Source organism: Solanum lycopersicum, chromosome 2 (assembly GCF_036512215.1).
Source record: "Solanum lycopersicum chromosome 2, SLM_r2.1".
NCBI lineage: Eukaryota > Viridiplantae > Streptophyta > Magnoliopsida > Solanales > Solanaceae > Solanum > Solanum lycopersicum.
Genome location: NC_090801.1, coordinates 23,500,378 through 23,524,833, shown reverse-complemented (window position 1 = coordinate 23,524,833; position 24,456 = coordinate 23,500,378). Strand labels below are relative to the sequence as shown.

Genomic DNA, 24,456 nt, shown 5'->3' with positions numbered 1-24,456 from the left:
GTAATGGGATTGATGATGCCTTGGTATAGAGAAGGCTTGATGATTTACAGAATGATATTAGTGGATCGGAGTGTCACGTTCCGACACATAGTATTAGTGGATCGGAGTGTCACGTTCCGACACATAGTATTAGTGGATCGGAGTGTCACGTTCCGACACATAGTATTAGTGGATCGGAGTGTCACGATCCGACACATAGTATTAGTGGATCGGAGTGTCACGTTCCGACACGTAGAATTAGGGGATCGGAGTGTCACGTACCGACACATATAGGGAATCGGAGTGTAACGTACCGACACATATAGGGGATCGGAGTGTCACGTACCGACACATATAGGGGATCGGGTGTCACGAACCGACACGTAGAATTAGGGGATCGGAGTGTCACGTACCGACACATAGCAGTAGGGGATCGGAGTGTCACGTACCGACACAAGAGGAAGAAAGATAATGAATCTTGAAAGATGATAATATACTCAACTTAATAAACTTAATTCCCAAATGAGTATGGTGTTGAGGCTTGAGCCCTCATGGATGAACTTGATGGTACTTATTGATGATTATAGTACTTGTTGTTGCTACATGTTGAGTTTTATAGTTGATTTACGATAATATTTGATATATATTGTTCCCTATTTTGAGTTGGCCGATGATATCTACTCAGTACCCGTGTTTTGTACTGACCCCTACTTTTATGTTTTTCTTCTTGTTATTTGTGGAGTGCAGCAAACGTGCCGTCATCTTCGACTCAACAGTAACTCAAGCCAGTCTTCGTCACACCGGATCTTCAGGGTGAGCTAACGCTTCTAGCTTGGACTGGATCTTCTCCTTCATGTCTTGATGCCTTGAACTTCCGGCATGGACTAGCTTCTTATGTATTTTTTTGCTTCTTAGAAACTCTTAGAATTAGTAGTTTAAAGTAGATGTTCTTGTGATGATGACTTCCAGGTTTTGGGAATAATAGATGTTGAATATTGATAGTTATTGAATTGATTTTATTAATGAGTTTAAGTCTTCCGCATTACTTTCTGTTGATATTATATTGAAATGTTAAGGTTTAGATTGGTTGGTTCGCTCACATAGGAGGGTAAGTGTGGGTGCCAGTCGCGGCCCGGATTTGGGTCGTGACATATGTAGTGTGTCATATACTCTCTCTATTGAGTTAATACCTCAGATGGTCACTCAAATATGCACTCTTCTCTCATAAAGTCACTCAACTTTCAATTTTCACTCAAAAGTCACTCAACTATGCACTTCTTTCTCAGAAAGCCACTCAACTTTGAATTTTTACTCAAAAGTCACTCAACTATCTACTCTTTCCTCAAAAAGTCACTCAATCTATTAAATTATTTTTTAATTAAAAATTATTGATATTAATTATTTATATAACAAATCAAAAATTTTAAAAAATAAATTAAATCATTTAGTGATCCACCCACCTAACCCGACCCATTAAAAAATATGATGACCCATTTTATTTTGTCTTTAATCCTAAATTAATCCCTCTCTTTAAACCTTGAATTAGGATTAAAGACAAAATAAAATGGGTCATCATATTTTTTAATGGGTCGGGTTAGGCGGGTGGATCACTAAATGATTTAATTTATTTTTTAAAATTTTTGGTTTGTTATATAAATAATTAATATCAATAATTTTTAATTAAAAAATAATTTAATATATTGAGTGACTTTTTGAGGAAAGAGTGGATAGTTGAGTGACTTTTGAGTTAAAATTCAAAGTTGAGTGATTTTCTGAGAAAGATGTGCATAGTTGAGTGACTTTTGAGTGAAAATTGAAAGTCGAGTGACTTTCTGAGAGAAAAGTACATAGTTGAGTGACCATTAGAGGTATTAACTCTCTCTATATTTTTAGTTGATTGTCAGAAAATGTTCAATAGATATATTTTTTAAATAATGAAGGTGTTCAATTGGAACAAACACAAGATAAAATGTCAAAGTGAATTACGTGGACAATTTTAAGGGGCATTGAAGTCATTGTTTAAATTATTTTTTTTGTGATTTTTCTCCATTCACATGCTTACAGAAAGATTGTAAAGTTATATTGCTAAACTAAGTTGTGCGGACAAGTTTGAACTTTTTTATGTCTTTTCTCTAATTCATTTTTGCGTAATAGTCCAACTTCAGCTTTGAAAATTTCAAAAGGAATAATGCACAAGTACCCCCTCTACCTATGCCCGAAATTCTAGAGACACACTTATATATTAAGGTCCTATTACCCCCCTGAATTTATTTAAAAATAATTTTTTATCTTTTTTCGTTCTACGTGGTACTATCTTGTGGGCCCAACGTGTGTTGACATTTTTTTCAATGTAGTGCCACCAAGGTCGAAAATGGGTAGAAAATTATTTACAAAATAAGTTTAGGAAGATAATAGGATCTTAGTATAGTATAAATATGTCTCTGAGATTTCAGGTATATGTTGAGATATTCAAAACTTGTGATTTTTTATGAATTAAATAGAGATATTCATAGAGAAAGTAATCTGCTAAATTTCCAACCCAATCATTAAATTTTACATCAAATTTGATGTCAACACTATTTTTGATAATCAACTTCAAATCACTGCACCAAATTTTACACCAAAAATAAATATTTTTCTCTCTCTTCATTATTATATTATTATTTATTATTTCATTTATATTTTCTTATTTCTTAAAATAAATTTTAATGAAAACATTCACCATATATAATTCATATTATTTTCTTTCATAATCGGTTAATATAAAATTATTTTGAACCATAATTTTTTAATAACATAAATTGCTAGCAAATATTATACATCATACATAATAATGTATAATACAAATAAAAGTGAAATCATTAATGAAATACAATTAAATAACATTACATAATTGAAAAAATTATTTTAAATTCTACGTAAATATTCAACTTTCAAGATCACTACGGTGCTTCCAAAAATGTTATATTAATCATTGTAGTTCAAAATGAATTGTTTTTGTCCTTTATTTTTTTAGATCAAGCTAGAAATTGTTGAAATTGATAATTTTCATCTATTACATTTCTACCGTCGGAATTGGACTTTCTGACGCATCTTGAATTGGTGCATTAGATCACGCTTACCCTCAATTATCATGTTGAGCATTATAATACATGAATATAATATCATGTAGCACTTCTTTTCTCCGAAAACGTGAAGGTCCTGCGACAATTGTAAAATGAGATTGCGAAACTATATATTTTATATTTTAATTTCGATGTATATCAATTAATACTTTGTTGAATGTTTTACTATTTTCAGTTATATTTAAGTACATTGTATTATTTGCTTAAAATTTATATGTTCGCATTTTTAATTTTTGTGAAGGTTAATATAGTTATATCCAATTATAATTTATCGTAGAATTAACATAAATTTTATTTTTTAAATAAGTCATATATAGAAAAAATAATTTATAGAAAAACTCTATTTTATATCTAAAATTAATATTATAAAAATATTACTTAAAAAATAATTAAATATACAAGATATTTAATTAAAACATACCATCTCTATATCTATGTAAAACTGAATCCAGAAAAATTCATGTGGCATATCTTTAAGGCAACATTCTATTTTTTTAAATTTCTTTTTCCAATTTTTATTTCTTAGTATCTCATTTGCATTTTAAGAAACTAAAAATATTAAATGCATTACTTAATTACTGAAGTAAATTGTAGAAGATGATTAGGTCAAAGAACCTTTCGTGAGAAAATGGTCAAATGAGCCTTCAATCTATTATCTGATTTTCAACTACACACTTTCAAAATTGTTTATTTTAGTATATAAAATAGAAAGAATAGAGAATATGTAAGCAAATACTCTTTCAATTTGTTTCTTTTCCTTGTGATATGTGCAGATTTCTTAAAGAAGAGTAGTCCTTCTGAAATGGACAGTTTCAAGGGTGTGAATATTTCTCTACAACTACTTGAGATGTAAATTCATCGTGATGAAAAAATCTAAATGAAGAGTGATTAGAGTGTCAAAAGACAAGAAGAATTATTTAGTAAAGTATCAATTTATTTGTGAAATTTATATCAAATAAGGAGGAAAAAATAAAAGGGAAAATCTATTTTGTGATTTGAAAGAAGAAAGAAAGAATTTACTGAAGGGGAAAGAGAATAGATGAGGCCGAACATACACGAAAAAGGAAAAATCAAAGTTGACAGAATAGCAAATCCAATGTTAAGGAACCAAAATCAGTGGTGATGTCATTAACTTCTTTTCACTTTTTATTTTACTAATTCCTTTAGTCCTCTATTTTCTTGCATTTTAATTAGAAAAAAGAACCTAAAATATCTTCGAAGTTTTAAAAATTATATAAAATTAACCTTCATCCATCTGCTGGTCCCAAAATGTCCTTCTCATCTATCTATTGGCTCCAGAATACCCTTTGGATTCAAAATTGACCACTTATTTAATGGTTTTAAAATTAAATTACTTAAATATTTTTTAAAATACTTGACGCTCAACTATTTGTTATAATTTAATTTATTAATATAATTTTTAATCCAACCCACTACCCACTCATTACTAACTAAACGCCACCCAATTAATAAACTAATTATAATATTAAAATCGCCGTAAACACTACTAAAACACGACAAAATTATAGATTCCTGAAAATGACATTCAAAATTATTCGAGTCCAAATCGAAGCCCCAATTAAATTTAAGTTGGGCTGCTTATTTAGGAGGACACTTTCAATAGGATTCTCTTTCAAGTTTGAATTTGAAATTTATGATAAAGGTAAAGAAGTAATATATGGTGAATTAATTTATGCACTTTTCTTAATACAATTTTATAAATATTTACGATTTATTTTAAAACCTTTGATATATTATTTTTTTAAATTTTTTTTATGAAGTAACATCACATAATTTAGATGAAAGAATAATTAAGATAAACATAGTCAGACTTTTAAGTTTATCGATAATTTTTATTTAGACACTTGAATGTATGAAAATTTACTTCTATAGATTTTTCACTTCAAATTTTTAAAAACACTCATTGACATAGCTTTCTTGTTTTTGTATTAGTAATGTGACAGATTTATTAATTTTTTGATATTTAATTAGTAATAAGTGGTTAGTGAAATTATTTATACATTTTATTAACAAGTTAAATTATAATAAATAGTTGAGCGCCAAATATTTTAAAAAATATTTAAGCAGTTTAAATTTAAAATCGTTAAATAAATGATGAATTTAAAACCCAAAAATAAATGACAAATATATTTTGGAGCAAATAAATGGATGGAAAATATATTTTGAAGCTTGTAAATATATGTAGATTAATTTTATACAATTTCAATATTTTAAGGTCTTTTTCATTTAGTTAGTTAACCTTCTCAATAATATAACCCCTAAATATGAATCAAATATAATTTCGTAATTCAAGTGTAAATATTGATATTACTCCTTAAAATCGTTACAAGTGTGCCAAGTCAATTACTAATTTTATCAAACAATAGTTGTTGCGTCTTTATACATTGGAAATGATGAAAATAATGATTGAAGTGTTTGAATTTAGTGTTGCCTGACTGAAGGTCTTCTACCCCTCCATTAAAATATTTTATTTTATTAATTACAAAAAAAAAAAAAACAAAAAAAAAAACGTATCTATCCTCACATTAGTTTGAAGATGGAAAATGGTGTACTCCAACAAGGGAGTATAATACTTACAAACAGCATTGTTGATAGTGAGATAATGCAAAGGAGAGGAAAATTGATGCCTCGTGGTGGTGGTGGTGGTTCAGAAAAAATGATTAAGAAAAAGTCAGAAAAAGTTGGTGCCTGGAGCAAAGAGGATGAAATCACAATCCTAAAGGGACTCATAAAGTTGAAAACTGAAAAAGGAAAAATTAGGTTTGATTATGTTCAACTTTATGATTCCATTAAACAATCTCTTGCTCACAAATCAGCCACACCACTTCATTTGCAAAAAAAAATCAAGTGTCTTAGGGAGAAATACAAGAACAATTTCAACAAGAGCACCAGGACCTGGAGCATCCCACACGAGGAAGAGTTGTTCTACTTAAGTGACAAAATTTGGGGCAAAGACGATCACCAACAACTTAAAATTCCTTCTTCCAGTTTGATGAACCAACAACAACTTACAATTCCTTCTTCCAGTTTGATGAACCAACAACATCTTACACTTCCTTCTTCCAGTTTGATGAACCAACAACAACTTACACTTCCTTCTTCCAGTTTGATGAACCAACAACAACTTACACTTCCTTCTTCCAGTTTGATGAACCAGCAATTTACAATTTCTGATACAACTTTTGTGGGAGACCTAGGGTTAGCGTTAACAACTATGAGCAGGAATCAGTCTAATCAAATGCAAGTAGCTCTTCAACAATTCAAGTTAGTTTCTCAAAGTTTGAGTATTAGGAAGAGTTATGCCAACCAAATACTCCACGCGCACATAACCTTAAAAGAGGTAGTATAGATAATCCTTTTCATTTTCTTATATACTAATGTGATGGTTTACTAGTTTGTTTTTAACATTTTGCTATGCTCAACTTATTTGTCTTGCTACCTTTTAAGTGCGTCTATTTTTTTTTTCTTACCAATAACTTTTATACAAGGAGGGACTTTCTGAACAAAAGATAGCAAGGAGCTATTTCGACACAAAGATACAACATGCACAATTGGTTTCAGATGCCTATAATGCTAGCCATGGTTTTGGTAAGCTTTCTATCTAGCTAAGAACTCCTCTGTAAGGGGAAAATTAATCTTTTATTGATGTTGATATTTACTCGTTATTGCTTGGAATGATCTGAGTCTGAAGCACTTTTAGGGATTAGATTCATTGATGATCTTTTGGGGCTTTTATTTTCAAATTAAGTAGTGTCTCTGTGTCCGTTATTCCAGTTCTAAAAATAGCCCTGGTGCCAAATAGGGTTGTGCTTGTGCATGAGCATCAACAAGCTTTTCAGATGTGGCGTTTCCTTTCAAGTGGTCTCTTGGGCCTTGCTCTCTTCCCGTTAGCTTTGTCGAGTTATAAGCAATTATTTTGTTGGAAGTGTTGTCAATGAGCTAAATTAATCAGGACTATTTCAACAAACTTCTGGAACCGAAGGAAGAATAATGATATCAATCCAAATTGTTAGCCTAACTTTGCCATCCATGATTAGTCCAAAATATATTAAGATTAGGTCCTTGTTATCCACATGCCCTACAAGTGGTTTTGCCCTATTCACAAACTTTACGGTGCATCAATGAATATGTGTTCAGCAGGGGCATAAAGGATAGAAAATATAGTTACTGTAGAACTTATTTCTACAGTTTTGTAGACTTCCTATACATGCATAATACATAAACACACTCAAACTTAGCGTCTTAGCCTAACCTGATAAATAAAACATTTAAACTTTGAGAATGCACATCTAGACTCCTCAACTTGGTCTCAATTATCAACTAAATACTCCCAACTCTACTCCATTGTGTCTCGTGAACAATCAAATTTGACATGACGTATAAATATTTAAAGGTGTCTAGATGATAATTTTGTAAGTTGAAGTGTTCAACTGACACATTGGAAATGAGTTAAGTTGTTTAGATGTGCCTACTCAAAGTGGGAGTGCTTACTTGCCAACTAAGGTGAAGTGTGAGTGTCAGTTAATGTATTATGCCTTTTATCTATGCTTTAACTTCATTTTAGTTAATTTATTGTGGAATGAACCCTAAGGAACTCAATTCTAGTGCCGAAATGAGCCCATATTTTGGTGACCCGCCCAAACCACCCATAATTTAAATGTACATTTCTTTTGTTGATTATAATTACATTTTATTTATTTATTTAATTTTATATTGGATAATCAACAATGGTGTAAAATATACAAATCATGTATTAGTATTGGCATTGCTTAAAGTGTATTAAGCATGTTTTAGTCCTAAAATGCAAATATTTATTTACTTTGAAATTAAAAACATTTTCATCTTGTTATTACACAAATTTATTTTATATTAAAAAGTTATAGGATTTTTTTTAATTTTTATGATACAATAAAACTTCATGGAGCATGTTTAACATTTTCATCTAAAAAAAAGTCTAAAATATCTTTCTCTATATTGAATTCTTAACTAAAGTACTATTTATTCATGAAAATATGAGTAAAATATGGCTAAACTAGTTTTTACCCGACCAAATTTATTACCCAACCCATTTTTACCCAATTCATTTTTACCCATATCAAATATGGGTGGGTAGAATGATTACCCATTTTATGTTTATCAATTTTCGACCCGCCCACAGTTGATCCAACCCGCCCATTTGCCACCTCTACTCGATTCCAACTGGATTTATTCCTTCGTTTGAATGAACCATACTAAACTAACTTTCATAGAACATATCACCAAATTCATTTTTCTGGCAATTTCATATTACCTCCGTTTAAAAAAAGAATAACCCCATTTCCTTTTTAAGTCTGTTTAAAAAAGAATGACCCATTTCCTTTTTTGGCAATATTTTAACTTTAACTTTCCACGTGGCATGATTAAGACTACAAGATTAGAGGACATTTTGGTATATTTGACATAACTTTAATTTAGATTTACAAGATTAAAAAGTCTTCTTTCTTTTCTTAAACTCCGTTCCAAGTCAAAGTAGGTCATCCTTTTTTAAATGGAGGGAGTACTTATTTGCCAAAGGAAAAAGAAATGAACAAGTTGTCCCCTAAATAGGGGTAACAATCCGTAGGGACTCTTAACCTTTAAACATCTAACCCTTTCTGATTTTGCGTGATCAGGTCCATCTACATGAAACTATGTGATGTAGTTTGGCATAACTTCTTCAGTAGGGGTCACATAAGTGATGGTACTAACAATTGGATTTGGTGTCCGTCTGGCTAGCATTTCTGCTGCCGAAAGATTGTGGATCAACGAGCACACAATCACACACAAGCTAATAGAGAAGAAAAATAACACGAGAATTTAACGAAAATTGACTAAGCCTAATCCTCCAAATAGAAGCAGAGATTTCCACTATGAAAGAGAAGAAATTTACAGCGCTAATTAATCCCCAACTACAACCCCTATATAGAGACCTCAAATAGTCCAAACCTATAAAAGAAAGGTTCTTCTAATTCTACAAGAACAATGGATTTTACTTTCCCAAATCTATCAGGAAAACGAGTTTCCTAATCATTCAAGGAAAAAATTCCAGGCATAATTAACAAAAATATTACCATTGGCTTGAAATCTCTTCATCAACATGAATATCTCTTTGCCTTGCCCTGAACCAATCAAATCTAGGCAATGTGTAAACTTGTTTACCGAGACTGCCTTGGTCATCATATCCTCCAAAATATCATGTGCAGACAGTTTCTTCACATCAACAACCCCTTTGCAGCCTATTATCTTGTGTTCCTTTGGCAATGAACCAAGTTTCCATGCTTGATGAAGAGGATAACACCAGCCCACTAATCAACTTCAGAACTAAAAATAACTTCTTTAATGCTGTTAGGCTCAAGCACATCAATTGCTTCTGCAACTGACAAAGCAAATTCTACAAGATTTGCATATCCAAGAAGATTCCCATCAAACTACGTTTGCACACCTTTTTGGTCGGTTGATCACTCTCTTCTCTTCTCTTTGCCTGTTGTAATGATTGTTGTTGCATAGGTGAATCAACATTATCTTGATTAAGGTTTTTCACCTCCTTCACTTCTGAAATACTGGGCTGTGCTAGTGGAGATTCAATTTCTAGCTCTATGCGGTCATTGATCTGTTTTTGTTATTGCCTTCTCTCTCTGACAGTCCAATGAGGCAGATGCATTGAGTGTCATATCCCTACTAATAGTTAACACAGTCGCCTTCTAATCTGCACTACAACTTGTGACCTTTCACTCCAGTTGCATACCGTAGAAATATGGACGTCTTTGCCCTTGGCTTAAGTTTGCCATCCTTTACATGAGCATAAGTAGGACGATCAAATATTCTCAAATTTGAATAATCAGCTGGCCAATTGGATCATATCTCAAAAAGGGTTTTGATAAAAATAGCTATGGATAGAAATCTGTTGATCGAATGACAAGCTTTGTTGATTGCTTCAGCCAAAAAGTCCTTGCTAACATATGAGTGTGAAATCATGCTTTGTGCCTTGTCACTAAATGTTATGTTCATATGTTCTGCAACAACATTTTTTAGTTCTGTCCCATCACAAAATTGGTGTCTCACTATGTCCTCTCTGCTGCATCAATCATTGATGAATTGCAAATTTAAACCCATTGTCTGTCCGAAGACACTTGACTTTTCTTTCAGTCTTCATCCAGTATTGTCAAAAGCAAAAAGAACAAAAAAAAGAAAGCTTTATGTTTATTGTTGCTTTAAGTGCGAAATGCAAATAAAGTGTGAAATTTAAAGAAATAAGACATAAAGGGAGAAAAAAAAATACAAATTTGTATATTAGTATTTGTCAATCAAAGTCATAATATTTGGCAATACTCTTGGAGGGAACTCTGTTTGGAGCCCACAATCTCAATGTATATAATCTAAATTTGTTTTTGGTCTTGTGCTCTGCCTTCTTGTTCAACCTCACCATTGTTTGCTTACCAAAACACACAATGCTCAGAAAAATTCAAAACTTGATTTTCGTATTCATCCAACAAATTCTGCTTGCTCAACAAAGACAATCCTTTGTCACTTATATGACCAAATCGCTAGTGTCACAATTGAGACTGATTCTGATCACTCTTTTCACAAGGTACAATTGCTTTTGTATCATCTACTCTAGCTTGAAGACAATACAATATAGGATGCAACTTACCCTTCATAAGTACCATGGGCCCTTTACACACTTTTAAGTGTCCCATTACTTGAGTGAAACTTATACCCTCAATCATCCGAAGTCGAAAGAGAAAACAAATTTTTCTTCATTTGAGGAACACACCAAACTCATTATTTTCAATAATTTCATTAGCACAATGACCTACACTTTTATGAGAAGATTTAATATGAAAAATTCATTATCCTCGTTCTTGTTTTAGGTCCCAGAACCCTAGTTATGGAGTTAAGTTATTCATAACTTATGCAAAGAATAAGAGAATTGTCTAACTAAATAACACTAAGATAAAGAGAAACATTATGAACCTTGAATTAAAACTCAATTCTTGCAATTTTAGAGTACACCATAAGTGATCTTACAATAATTCCGTTCACAATTCTAGGAAGAATGATGAAAGAATTGCAAGATTCTACAAGACAATGCTTGTAATAACTCTCCAAAAATGATTGATGTTAATTCCTAATGATATCATGACAATCAACACCTTAGAGAAGATCTATTTATAGACCCAGTGAGAAATACATGAGAAAATAATATTGAATTGTGTATCTACATTATTACGCGAATACTATTTGTAGAAACTACAATATATTCATTACCAAGTAGAATACTATTTACTATTCCTATTCCTATTCTATGTAGGATTGTATATACCTATTCCTATTCTAACAGTCTCCCTCAAGCTAGTGCATACAAGTCATGTACCTAGCTTGTTACAAATGGAATTAATACGAGGACCTATGAGGGGCTTGGTGAGATATCTGCAACTGGACTTCACAAAATTGATAGCCAATCTCAATGGCTTAGTCTTCTCACGAAATGTTGGATTTGATGCATGATGCTAGTTAATTTCAATGTGTCTGGTCTTCTCATGAAATATTGAATTTGATACATAATATCGATGAAACACAGAGTGATAAAATTATAATGTTGCACGTCCCAAATCAAGCTTAAGAAGACTGTTTTAGACCATAGAGTGACTACACAATCAACATACGACTATCAGATTCCTCCTAAGAAATAAAATTAGGCGTTTGCTCCATATAAACTTCTTCCTCGAAATCACCATAGATAGAAAAAGGAAGACCTACTATTTTAGCCACGGGAGAGAAAGTATGTCTGTAATTCAACCCAAATATCTGATTATACCACTTTTAGATTTGATCTGAAAGTGGTCCAAATATTGGAAATAAAGTTATATGAGTAGGGTCAGAATAATGACACGTTTCTACCGGGAAAGAAAATAATATTGGTAGGGTTGGATTGATGACAGAAACCTACTAAAAAGAATTATATTGGTAGGGTTAGAATGATGGCTCAACCACTAGGAAAGAGAATTATATGGGTAGGTTCAGATTGGCGGCACAATCCTATTGAAAAGGAGAAATTGTATGTGTAGAATTGGAATGATGACACGACCCTACGCAAATCAGATTTAAGGAGTTGACGTAAAGACGTAGGGAACTATGCAAATCAAGTTTGAGGAGTCACGAAACAGACAAATAGTGTTACGCAACTCAGATATAAGAAAGTAGTTTGAAAAAATCCACAGTACTATGCAAGTTAAATATGAGAAGTAGTCCATAGAGATGCATGTTGGTACACAAATAAGATATGGGAAAGTAGTCACCAGGAATATGGCATAATGCTACAGAAATTCGTTATGAGAAAGTAGTTATCAGAAGAATGACATGGTGCTACACAAAATAGATATGATAAAGTAGTTGCTGGAAGGATAGAACGGTGTTACACAAATTAGATATGAGAAAGTAGACATCGGAAAGATGACATGGCAACACTGACGGATATGGGTTGACACAAAACAATCTTAGAAAGCCAAAAGTTGATGCATGGTGACTTGTTTGACTGAGTTCTCTTCCCTTAAATATGAGGTTCATGCATATCCTTAGCCTTAGTTTTGTTAACATAATCATTGGCCAGACGGGCGACATATATGGGTCATAGCCGCTCGCTGGTAGCTGAATCTCTTTGATTCTCTATCAAGATCAGAGAAGCTTTGTTACCATGTGAGAAATATAGGAGAAACATATTATTGGAATGTGTATCTACTTTATTATTTATTACACAGAGACCCTATTTATAGACACTACAATATAATTCTTTTCCAAGTAGGATACTATTTATTATTCTTATTTCTATAACTTTTCCTATTCCTAATTCTATAGACCCACAATTTGAAACAAATATATTTCAAACATACCACTACGTCACCCTAATGCCTGGGCCTCCAATGCACCCTCTGGGGTTCGTGACACACCAACTATCATGCGGGCTGCCTAGATTTTCATCCTTCATTTTATGGTCACAGTCTTGGCACAAGGCTTATCTCATAGTGCCTACATCACTCCACGAACCTTTCGTTTTCACTGCCAAATCCCCATTTTGTCCATAATGCTCGGTTTTAGCTTCTTTGCTATTTTTGTTCCATTCTTGCTGCATTTTGACCTAAAACATGTCTAATCACTCATAGGCTACCCACAACAATTATACTCAACTAACTTGAATATAATGTAATTGACTCTTAGAACATAACTTAAACATGGTTAAAAAATGACACTTCAGTATCTGAATACACCCAAGATCAGTCACTATTTTCCCTATACTCATAACAATTTGGCTTTGTTGCTCTAAATTTCAATCAAGGATTAAACTTAATCGTATGAATTCTTTTTGTCATGTTCTTCCCATACTCTTAAGGCCCTTGCCCTCAATTCTTCTCTTCGGAAAGCTCTTCATCAACTCTTTAATATTTAGTGCATTATTGAAATTATCTTGTGAAATATTGTTTTCCCCATATAGATAAGTATCATAATACAATGCTAAAGACCATAACACAATTAAGGCATGATAGTCATTCCCAATTTTTACATCTACGTTTTTTTAGGTCCATTTAAATTGAATTAAACTTATCAAGGTGATTTATAATTGGTGTACCTCCATTCATGTGGAGATTGTAGGACTTTTTTTTCAGGTAGCTTAGGTTTGTTTGTGATTCCTTCGAATATGGATCTTCCAACTACTTCTGGCATGTTGCTGTTGCAGATTTTTCTTCAGCAATTTCCCCCTAAACACTATTGGTAACGCTCACGAAGATCACACACAAAGCCCTCTCCTTTATGTCTTTCTTCTCTAACTCTTTAGAATAAAAATCTCCTCAATTGCCTTCCATAATCCTTGTAACATCAGAGACAATCTTATCCTAATCTTCCACAGACTGAAACTAGATCCCCCATAGTATGTCTCTTTCAAATTTTGTTGATGAAGATGAAGACATCTTAACTATTGATTATGTATAGAAACCCTAGCCTTGTTTAGATTCCAATTGTTGCACTTGCAGAAGATTTGTTTAGAAAACCTACCCTACCCTTGTTTGATAACAATTGTTGCGGAAGGATTGTGGGTTAACTAGCACATAATCACACACAAAACAAATATAGAAGACAAATAACACAATGATTTAATAACTAATCCTCCAAACAAAAACTAAGACAATTTTCCACTATGAAAGAGGCATACGATTCTCATGAATCCCCAACTACAACCCCTATATAATGATCTCAAATAGTCCAAATCTATAAGAGAAAGGTTCTTCCAATCCTACAAGGACAATGTATTTTCCTCCCCAAATCTATCAGGACAATGGGTTTCGTAAACCAATAGAGATTATAGTTTTTCTTAATATACAAGAGAAAAGTTCAAGATATAAATTAACAACCTACTTAATTGGACTTATTTGTCTTCAAATGGAAGGAAATGGGCCAACGTAATGATGATCTTATGCCTTTGTAAATAAATTGTAGTCTCCATGTCGAAGAGCCAAAAAAGTTATAATTTCAAGTACTTTTAGTAATAGAAGTCTCATCACAAAACAAATAACAAACATGTAGCAGGGTAAGTTGATCCAATATAGGTGATATAAGCTAACATGAACTTATTTTCTTCAGTATAATATGTGGGAAGATTTATATTCGATGAACAACTCCGCGAGTCTTGTCTTAAAACAACTATGTTTAATAGCAAGCTAGTTATCTATGAAAATTCTTTATTACCACTTAAACCTTCATAATAACATTTTATTTGAGCTACCAAGATTTGCGATAAGGAGAATGTTCAAAGATTCTCCGTTTTTATCTCCGTGAGGTTAACTATAAGATTAAAGAAGTTCTTTAGCTACTAGAAAAGTGTAGTGTGCTTCGTTGCACCTGAAATATCTGTGAGTAGGTCTATATTGTCTTCTCTGTGTGTCCTGTAGGCAGGGGTGAATCTAGTAAAATGGGAGGGGGGCGCCATGTTACGCACACTTCTATAGAACTATTTTGTCTTTTGCATTGAATAAGCTTACAACTTTACGAGAGATTAGTCCTCCTTTTTTCGTTTTCTATTTTGCTTCTTATTTTTTTTTTCTTTATTTGTTGTTGAATCTTTATTCCATATGAAGTTCCTTTTTTTTTGTATATTACTAATTCGTTCTTCTGTTTTTTAAGTTCATAGAGTTTATTAAGTTTTTGCTTTGAGCATCTAAATATGCATTTATAGTAACGTTTAGTTCTAGATGTCCGTCCTTGTAATGTTATAAATGCATAGTATAATTTTGTTGATATTTGTAACATTATCGAATTTCTATGCTTTGTCCAAAATTATCACAACTATCAATTTTTTTTGTTCGATCGACTTGTCTATATAAATAAAAAGACATAATCTGAACCAAAGCTCTAAATAGATCAAATCAAAAAAAAGTGTGGCACCCAAAATCTCAAAATAGTGAATCCGCCCGCCTCTACGTATATGTTCATGAGTTTAAGCCTGGAAACAACCAGTAATGCTTGCATTTTGTTAGGCTGTCCACCTCACTCCCCTCGTGGTGTAGACCTTCCTCGGACCTTGCTAACGTGTGATGTTTTGTGCACCGGACTGCTATTTATGTTGATATTTCCTATTCACCATTTAAAGAATTGTATGCATATGTGTCGTTCACTAAATACTTAGGTGTGGATTGTTTTAATTCTATGATTTGAGTTATATGACATGGAGTATCCACATTGTAAAAAAAAATGTTACTTTGGAAGATTGACAATATTTGTAATCCACATCGTACTGTCATCTTAGACCTTTTAATCCTAACTTACATGATGAGAGATTGAAAGGTTAATCTTTGTATCCTCAGGAGGCTCTCTTGTAAATATAGTATCTGATTGCGTACTCAAGGAAGATGCAACAAAGGTTATGAACGAGGGCAGTTGTCCACCAGCTACAATTGGATGTCGGAAACCAATCAATGGAAAGTATGTTTTTTTATTATATCCCGTTGCTTCCCTTTCAAGTTTTCCTTTTTGATAGTATTACATGACTTGCAAGATGTACTAGGATAAGTCAGTTTAAGACAAGTCTTAGGAATTTTTCATGACTTATTATGCTTTTTTCATTAGTGTACTACGATCTTTGCATTACTATTCTATCCTCTTCTGTTTACTGCGCTATGAATATGCAGACCTTCAGGCACAAGTCTCAAATCAGTAAGAGAAATGTGTCATTCTCAGGAGAGAAAGAAAAAAAAGAAAAGGAAGATCGAAAACCCAGAAAAGCATCGTGACTCAAGTATACAATCTCAGTTGGAGATGGAAAATCAGAGTGCAGTTGCCTATGCTAAAATTAACTATGAGAGTGCCAAATCATCAGATATACATACGTTATCGGATGGACTGACTGTTGAGGTGATGGTGAAGGGAAAAGCGGATGGGAAAGTAGCTTCTCTAGGAAAACAGGTGATTCTATTTGAAAATTTAGATAGAGATGGTGCAAATGTCATGCTGCTGAATAATCCTTTTTGTCCAGATCAAAATTCACTTCATTGCCAAATTAAGAGATGCAGGATGCATTGTTGGTTCAACCATTGGTGCAGCTCCTCATCAATTTTGTCTAGGTCTCTCTCTACTCATCATTGTCTGTGAGTTGCCTGGATAAACAGTTTATGTGGATTTTTTAGTTCTTCCCATGTTTTCCTAGAAAAATCTTATCTCTCTTTCCTGATAATAAATTACTCCGCTCCACCATTTACTTAACTGATTATCCCTTTATATCCTTATTTTGGTGTCTTTGATCAGGTTACGAGAAAGTGTTAAAGGGATTGAACATTGGCATTGAAGGTAATCATTTTTGTGGACTGAAACTATTTTCTTTATATCTGAAGTGTTCTATTATGGGTGTCTAAGATATAACCTTATAGGCATGCATGTTGGTGAAAAGAGAAGACTCACCATTCCACCATCTTTGGGGTATTTACAAATCATTGTTGAAATGCTCTTTTTTAAAACTTGTTTGTTGTGATTCCAGCATTTGAACGTTTCTCTTCTCTTGTGCCTTTTGTCGGTGCAGCCCTGGGAGGAAGGCTAAGCCTCCAATAATGCCAGACTCGTGGCTTCTGTATGAAGTTGAATTGGTTGATATATGTGAATGAAGATAATATATAGTTACTCCATTCAACAATGAAAGGCATTTTGCAACCCCTCGTGAGGTAATTTTCTGAAGAGTTGTCTTATAATTAGCTGTAACTGCATTTTAGATGTTCTCTGTTCTGTTGATGATATATATATATATATATACACACACACACACATTAGCTTTTTTGATAACGTTAAGGTTTTTGATTGCTAACTTTGCCTATTGACCATAGAGAACTGTACTGAGAGATGATGTACCGTGACTGCTCTTCGAGCCATCAAAGCTGACAAAGCTTGCTTACCAACTTTGTCAAAGAAAGTAAATAATATCACATATCTATAATGAAATAAGTACCCTGAAGAAGAAATAATCCACACCACGAAATCAGAGAATGAATGTAATGACTTGACATCAAAGCACAACTCTCTTGCTCACAGAAGAGTTCATATATATCCACAAAGAACCATTGACTTGTCCATTATGTGTATCTCCACTAGTTAAGCATGATGAATAGAATAAAATAGCACTTCAACAGGTTGTATTTTTGGCTAAAGGGATGAGTAGGCCAACTATGACAGTGATTTACACTTCCCTAAGCACGTTATACTTTCTACACTTCATTATCTATTATTCTTTTCTATGAACTTATCACCTCTCTTCATCAATTATTTCATTAGTAATTCTCATCATATCAAAGGACGTTTCAATCTTCCTTCTTTTTCATTTTTTTTCTTTTCATCACTTTGTAGCTATCATTGATCACCTTTTTTACTCGACCATTCCTTCCTTCACATTTAACAATTATATCATAGTCTAAGCTACAAAGCTCAAGGAAGTAAGGTGCAAAAACTAGAATAAAACAAATTGAATCAAGGTAAAATTGCAACTACCAAATTAAAGGCTACAGACTTGAAGGGCTAACTAGTGGTAACCATATCTTAATATACTAACTTCACAATCAAAAAAAGCTTATTATCATTTTCTAAACAACGCAACACTTATCATTTCTCTTAAATAGCATACTGAGAAGTTTTCTAAGATACAAAACCATAGAATATATGCAAGAAATCCTCCCCTCTCATGGAGCATGTTTTAATCTAGTTGGATCAATTCTACTTTAAGAAAGTCAAGGTTTTCACAAACTACAAAATAAGAATAAGCTATATATATAGTCACTACCATGAGTCGAGGTGTCAGAAAGTCTGCCATTTAACTAACACTCCCAGCAGCCTAGGTGTCAAAAAGTCTACTAGTGTATTGACACTCACACGGAAAATACTATTCAAGATCAGGTCTAAGTTACAAGTTAAGCTTTAGTCAAAACCTTGTATTTATTAAAAATTCATAAAATACGTATAAATTATTTAGATTAAAATGGATCTTGAAAGAAGTTATAAGTTTAAAATTTTGGTTCCAGCTGGGATGTGCAGTGTAGATCATATGTTTAGGCTAAGAAAATATTTCCTTCTTATCCCCCATTCATGAATTTTTCTTTCCATTTTTGCTGAACTCTTGTAATCGTTTTCGTAACAAACTTGAAAACAGTATGGGCTTTCATCGTCAAACTATTTTTCAATAGAATGCCAACTTGGAATTTGTTGCAGAGCAGATTGTATCTTGCTGCAACTTTTTATTACTCTGTTTTTCCGTAAATAATTGTTGATGATGTTCACTATTTTACATTGATGAAGTTATTCAATACGATAATTTTCCTCCATGATCCCTGGTTCTTGTCCTTGTGTTATTCCTTTTTTGTCAATTCATCTAAATATATAAATTTGACAATATTATTCTTTTATTCATGTACAGGGTGATAGTTGAAGAATGATGTTGATCAACTATATGTTTTTGCTATTGATGTCTGGAAGTTGGTCACCATCTGCCATGTTTTTTGGGATTATCTAGAAATCGTTGATTGGTTGTTGACGGCTAGACATACTATTGGTAGCTTGATGTTTTTAAGTTAAGGTTTTAGTTGTTCTTTTTTATATAAAGGAAACTGTATTGGTAGCTTGATGTTTTTAAGTTAGGTTTTAGTTGTTCTTTTTTGGATAATGGAAACTGTGTATTCACAATAGTCTCATCATCAAATAGATGATGAGCATAGGTAAATTGTAAGCTCATTAGAGCATATGACAAATTTACCCTACTGGAGAACAGAAATTTCCTATGAAACCAACAAACAAGTTCTATATCTCCCACCATATTTTGCTTACACCAAAAATACAAAAGGTTAAGACAATTCATTTTAATCTTCTGGGTGTTGTTTCTCCTGTCCTCAAATCATCTTGTGTTTATTTTTCCAGAGTTCATCAGATGTAAGCTGAGATTAACTCCCACCAATCTTCACCATAACCTCTTCTTCCTATCTCCTCCCTGATGTATAATAAGCCCTTAGTAGTCCTTGGCATTACTCAATACACACCAAGTATGCAGAGAAACATGTTCCACAGGTTTGTATATACATTGCAATATTGGCGGAGTAGATCTCCATTAACTTCTCTATCTTGATCACAGGAATATATTTCTCTTCCTTTTTCATGAAGCACTTCATGAGTGAAACTTGCCCTTCTGCACCAACCAAGCAAATCATGAAATCTTTAAAGGTATTTTTTATCTTCCAAATTAATTTCCGTGGCCAAAATCTAATTTTTGATAGTATAAGGGTAAGAATTCAACTATAAATCAAGAATGCAGACTTAATCATTGTAGTAGAATAAATGGGTGGATGATTCCACAAAATCTACTAAAAGAGTTTGTAGTATCAAATGTAACAATTCAACTAAACTTCGGAAATTCAAGTAATTAACAAGTAATATAAGGGTGTAAGTAGGGGTTTATAAAATCAAACCAAATCGCAAACCGAATTAACCTAACCCCCCCCCCCCCCCCCCCCGACTAATGGTTTATTTAGATTTGGTTTGGTATTCGAAAAAAGAAAATCGTCTTTATTTGGGTTTGGTTTGATTTTAACTTAAAAACCCAACCCGAGATCAAACCAACCTGGCATTACATATGTTATTTTAAAATTTATTTTATACAAAAAATATTTACTTTGATATAATTTTAAAATATTTCTTATACTATTTTGATAGCTTTATCTTTTGTTATATTATTTCAAGTTTAAACTTAAAATTTGGAATGGTCCAGTAAAAATTATAGTTCGTAGATGTTGATAATTATAATAAAACGTAAATCAAAATCAAATGAATACTAATGCAAAAAGAAAATCAATTTAACATTAAGAATGACAATAATATGGAATATTTATTCTTTAGTTTTACATTGGTTTAGATAATTAAAATCCATAATCTAATTTTAATTTTTCTTAAATATTTAGTAATGTAACTAGTACTTATTAAACTTATTTTAGCAAGATTTAATACTTTAAATTATGATCATTTTCATTATAACTTTACAATATTTATTTTCTATGATGATTTCATTATTATTTTTGATTGAATATTTTTGTGTCATCAATACTCATCTCATATTTTGTTCTACTTTTTTAAGAAACACCTTATATAATTGTATTTTTGTTAGACTAAAAAAATATTTGAAGCACATATTAATTATATGTTTGTATGCAAACTTCACCAAAAAATCAAAAATCTGAAGAAAAAAAAATTGAGGTTTATTATTTGGTTTGATTTATAAATTTAAAAATTGGACACAATGGTTTGATTTGGTATTTGAAAAACTCGAACCAATCCGAGGTTGAAAAATCCAAAAAAGAAATCGAAGTCTATTAGTTTGGTTTGGTTTGGTTTATAAATTTTAAATTTTTATACAAATGATTTGATTTGATGTTTGAAAAATCCGAACCAATCCGGTCATGTACACACCCAAGTATAAGGATTGGAGATTGATGTCACATAGGGGCGAATGTGTTGGTCAATAGTGCTAAACATTCATGGATATGATGGGTCATCTTTAATGACACTAATCTTCTTTTAATCTCATAGTATTAGTTCATAGATCTCCTTTCAATCTCATCTATATGCATACCTAAACATCATATTACCTTGCAACCTTAACTCATAGGTTAACTGTAACGACCTGTTTAGTCGTTTTGAGCAGCAGATTTTATTTCTGGAAAAACAGGCTGAGACGACGGAACCCACGACGGACCGTCATGGGCACGACGGACCGTCGAGGGGGTCTCGTTCCAAAACACTTAGAATTCTAAAATTTGGGTACTGAAATCGACTCTCTGAACTTCATGACGAAGTGGCAGGACGGACAGTCGTGGGCACGACGGACCGTCACAGGCCCTTAGTGAAAAGTTAGTCTCTGAACTCTGTGACGGAAGCAGCAGGACGGAACGTCGCAGGCACGACGGCCCGTCACAGGCTGCGTAATCCCAGACTGGGTCGGATTTCTGTTAAGTATTTTAAGGGACGTTTTGGACTATTCCTGCTATAATTATAAATTTAGTGGGTTAATGTTAATAATTTAACTACTTGAGGGTTAAAAGAGATAACCTTGAATTAATTAATGGGTTAATTCACCATCTTTTATACTTAATTATATGCTAATTAGGGTAAAAGAAAGAGGGTTTGAATAAGAAAAAGAAAAGAACAGAAAGAGAGGGAGAAACGATCGAGAGAGAGGAGAAACGAAGAAGAAAGCAAAGATTTTGAGGATTAGCTTGCTTGATCACAATTCTTCGGTGGAGGTAGGTTATGGTTTTTATACTATTCGTAGTAAACTCTTAATAGCGAATGATATGTGTTGGGTTGTATTGTAAAGTCTTCTATATGCTTAATTGTATGCTTGCATGAATATGATTATATAATTGTGATGAAATAAGCATGATGAAGATATTGAATCTCAAATCTTGAAAACTCCAATCTTGAAAACCCCTTGTTAATGATGATGCCTTGGTATAAAAGAAGGCTTGATGAACTAAAGTAATGAGATTGATATGCCTTGATATAAAAGAAGGCTTTATGGATTAACAGAATAAGATTAGTGGAGCGGGTGTCACGAACCGACACGTAGAACTAGGGTATCGGGTGTCACGAACCGACACGTAGAACTAGGGGATCGGGTGTCACGAACCGACACGTAAAATTAGGGGATCGGGTGTCACGAACCGACACGTAGAACTAGGGGATCGGGTGTCACGAACCGACACGTAGAATTAGGGGATCGGAGTGTCACGTTTCGACACATAATAGTAGGAGATCGGAGTGTCACGTTCCGACACCAGGATAGTATGATGAGGATCGGAGTGTCACGTGTCGACACCAGAGGAATAAAGATAATGAATCTTGGAATTAAGTTAATAAATTCGAATGAAAAGAACTTATTTCCCAAATGAGTATGATATGGAGGCTTGAGTCCTCATGAGTGTACTTGACGTTATTTTGAGTATGATATGGAGGCTTGAGTCCTCATGAGTGTACTTGACGTTATTTATCAAAGATTCTTGTACATGTTGTTGCTACATATTGAGTATTGTAGTTGATTTATGATATGATCTGATATATATTGTTTTTTATTTTGAGTTGGCCGATGATATCTACTCAGTACCCGTGTTTTGTACTGACCCCTACTTGTATGTTTCTTTCTTTGTTATTGTGGAGTACAGCAAATGTACCGTCGTCTTCAACTCAACCGCAACTCTAGCCAGTCTTCATTACACCGGATTTCAGGGTGAGCTAATGCTTCTAGCTTGGACTGGGTTTTCCTCTTCATGTCTTGATGCCTTGAAGTTCCGGCATGGACTAGCTTTTTATTTATTTTAGCTTCTTAGAATACTCTTAGTTTAGTAATTTGATCATAGATGTTCTTGTGGTGATGACTTCCAGATTCTGGGGATAATGATAAGTTTTGAGATTTAGAAGTTGATTATTGATTTTGTTAATGAGTTTTAAGTCTTCCGCATTGTTTTCTATTTATTATGTTTGAAACGTTGGGCTTTAGATTGGTTGATTCGCTCACATAAGAGGATAAAGGTGGGTGCCAGTCGCGGCTCGATTTGGGTCATGACATTAACCTCATGCTAATTAGTCCAAATTCATAGACGAGCAACAATAATTAGAGCAAAACACAATATCCACTCTATTAAATCAACACCCAACCGCATAATTGCACCCCCAGACTTGAGGTATTAGCCACCCATCACAAAAAGTAAAGAAATTATACATATCATGACAACAACCATGGATGTGATGAAATTAAGCAATTTTAATCAATACCACTTTAATTTCAACTTCTAATTGTCAATTGCAAAAGTAAAATTGGAAAACTCAAAAACTAAAGATTTCTTCACAAGGTGAAATGTCTCATACATAAAAGATCTTAAAATCATTCAATCTGAAAGTTATTTCCCATTCTTTTTTTTTTAAATTCTCTCTACTTTGGGCTATTTATAGTTTCCTAAAATTTTGTCCAAATTCACAACATGACCAACTCAGCGACATTAGTAGGACTTGCCGAATATGAACATTCGATCACCACATGTTCTTTAGCTCAACTTTATTTTCTTCATCCTTCATGTGTTTGAACCTTAGTTGGTATTATCGTTTGAGTCAGTTGTTCACATTCGACAGATCATCGATTACCACCTTTGTTTGTCTTTTAAGCCTTCATTTTTCATCCAAGTTTTGTTACCTCGACGATGTTCATCAAAATTTTCATCTCCCTAATGAACATAGCGGTTCAATATTCCTTCACCACCATTTCAATACACCAAAAATAAACTTCCATACCCGATTTCTAGAATTGGCTACTGTGGACGAAACATATTTGGTAAGTTGAGTGAACTTTAGAGCATATTCCTTAACACTCATATTACCTTACCTCAACTTTATGAACTCTTTAAAGTTTGGCCTCTCTTATCTTAAGAGGAAAGAATCAATCTAGAAAAGCTCCTTTGAACTTGTCCCAATCCAGGGGACCTAAATCACATGGCCTCCTTTCCTTCAATGGAGTGAACCATATTTGAGCAACAACCTTGCGATATGTAAGCGATAAGTTTCACACATTCAAATTCCATCACACCAAAAACTTCCACAATCTTTTGAATTCCATCAATAAACTCTTGTGGATCCTCATCCATATTTGACCCATGAAACTCTAGAGGATTCATCCTTGCCAAGTTTCAAACTCTAGTTATTGTCGTACCCAAATTTGGATTCATTGTAAATACAACCACTCGATTAGCTTGATCCGTCA

At 33.0% G+C, this 24,456-nt stretch overlaps 1 protein-coding gene across 6 annotated transcripts; it reads left to right on the top strand.

Moving 5' to 3' along the window:
* The first annotated feature begins 5,457 nt into the window (after positions 1–5,457).
* FKBP43 (peptidyl-prolyl cis-trans isomerase FKBP43) lies at positions 5,458–19,457 on the top strand. Of its 6 annotated transcripts, none has more exons than XM_010317229.4 (9): positions 5,458–6,465; positions 6,614–6,713; positions 15,998–16,115; positions 16,322–16,595; positions 16,666–16,777; positions 16,935–16,976; positions 17,057–17,105; positions 17,206–17,344; positions 19,081–19,457. In XM_010317229.4, the coding sequence occupies exons 1-8, from the start codon at positions 5,662–5,664 to the stop codon at positions 17,285–17,287; spliced, it is 1,581 nt and encodes a 526-aa protein (XP_010315531.2). In that variant the 5' UTR covers positions 5,458–5,661; the 3' UTR covers positions 17,288–17,344; positions 19,081–19,457. The 6 variants fall into 6 exon arrangements, with proteins under 6 accessions (XP_010315531.2, XP_004231466.2, XP_025884925.2 ...); XM_004231418.5 differs by having other exon boundaries at positions 5,484–6,465; positions 16,666–16,753; XM_069293215.1 differs by having other exon boundaries at positions 5,490–6,468; positions 6,617–6,713; positions 16,666–16,753.
* The last annotated feature ends 4,999 nt before the right edge of the window (positions 19,458–24,456 follow it).

Coding starts and splice junctions, on each gene's coding strand:
- FKBP43 (XM_010317229.4), top strand. CDS start 5,662: ATGGAAAATGGTGTACTCCAACAAGGGAGTATAATACTTACAAACAGC. Junction 6,466..6,613: donor CGCACATAACCTTAAAAGAG/GTAGTATAGATA, acceptor CTTTTATACAAG/GAGGGACTTTCTGAACAAAA. Junction 16,977..17,056: donor ATTGAACATTGGCATTGAAG/GTAATCATTTTT, acceptor ATAACCTTATAG/GCATGCATGTTGGTGAAAAG.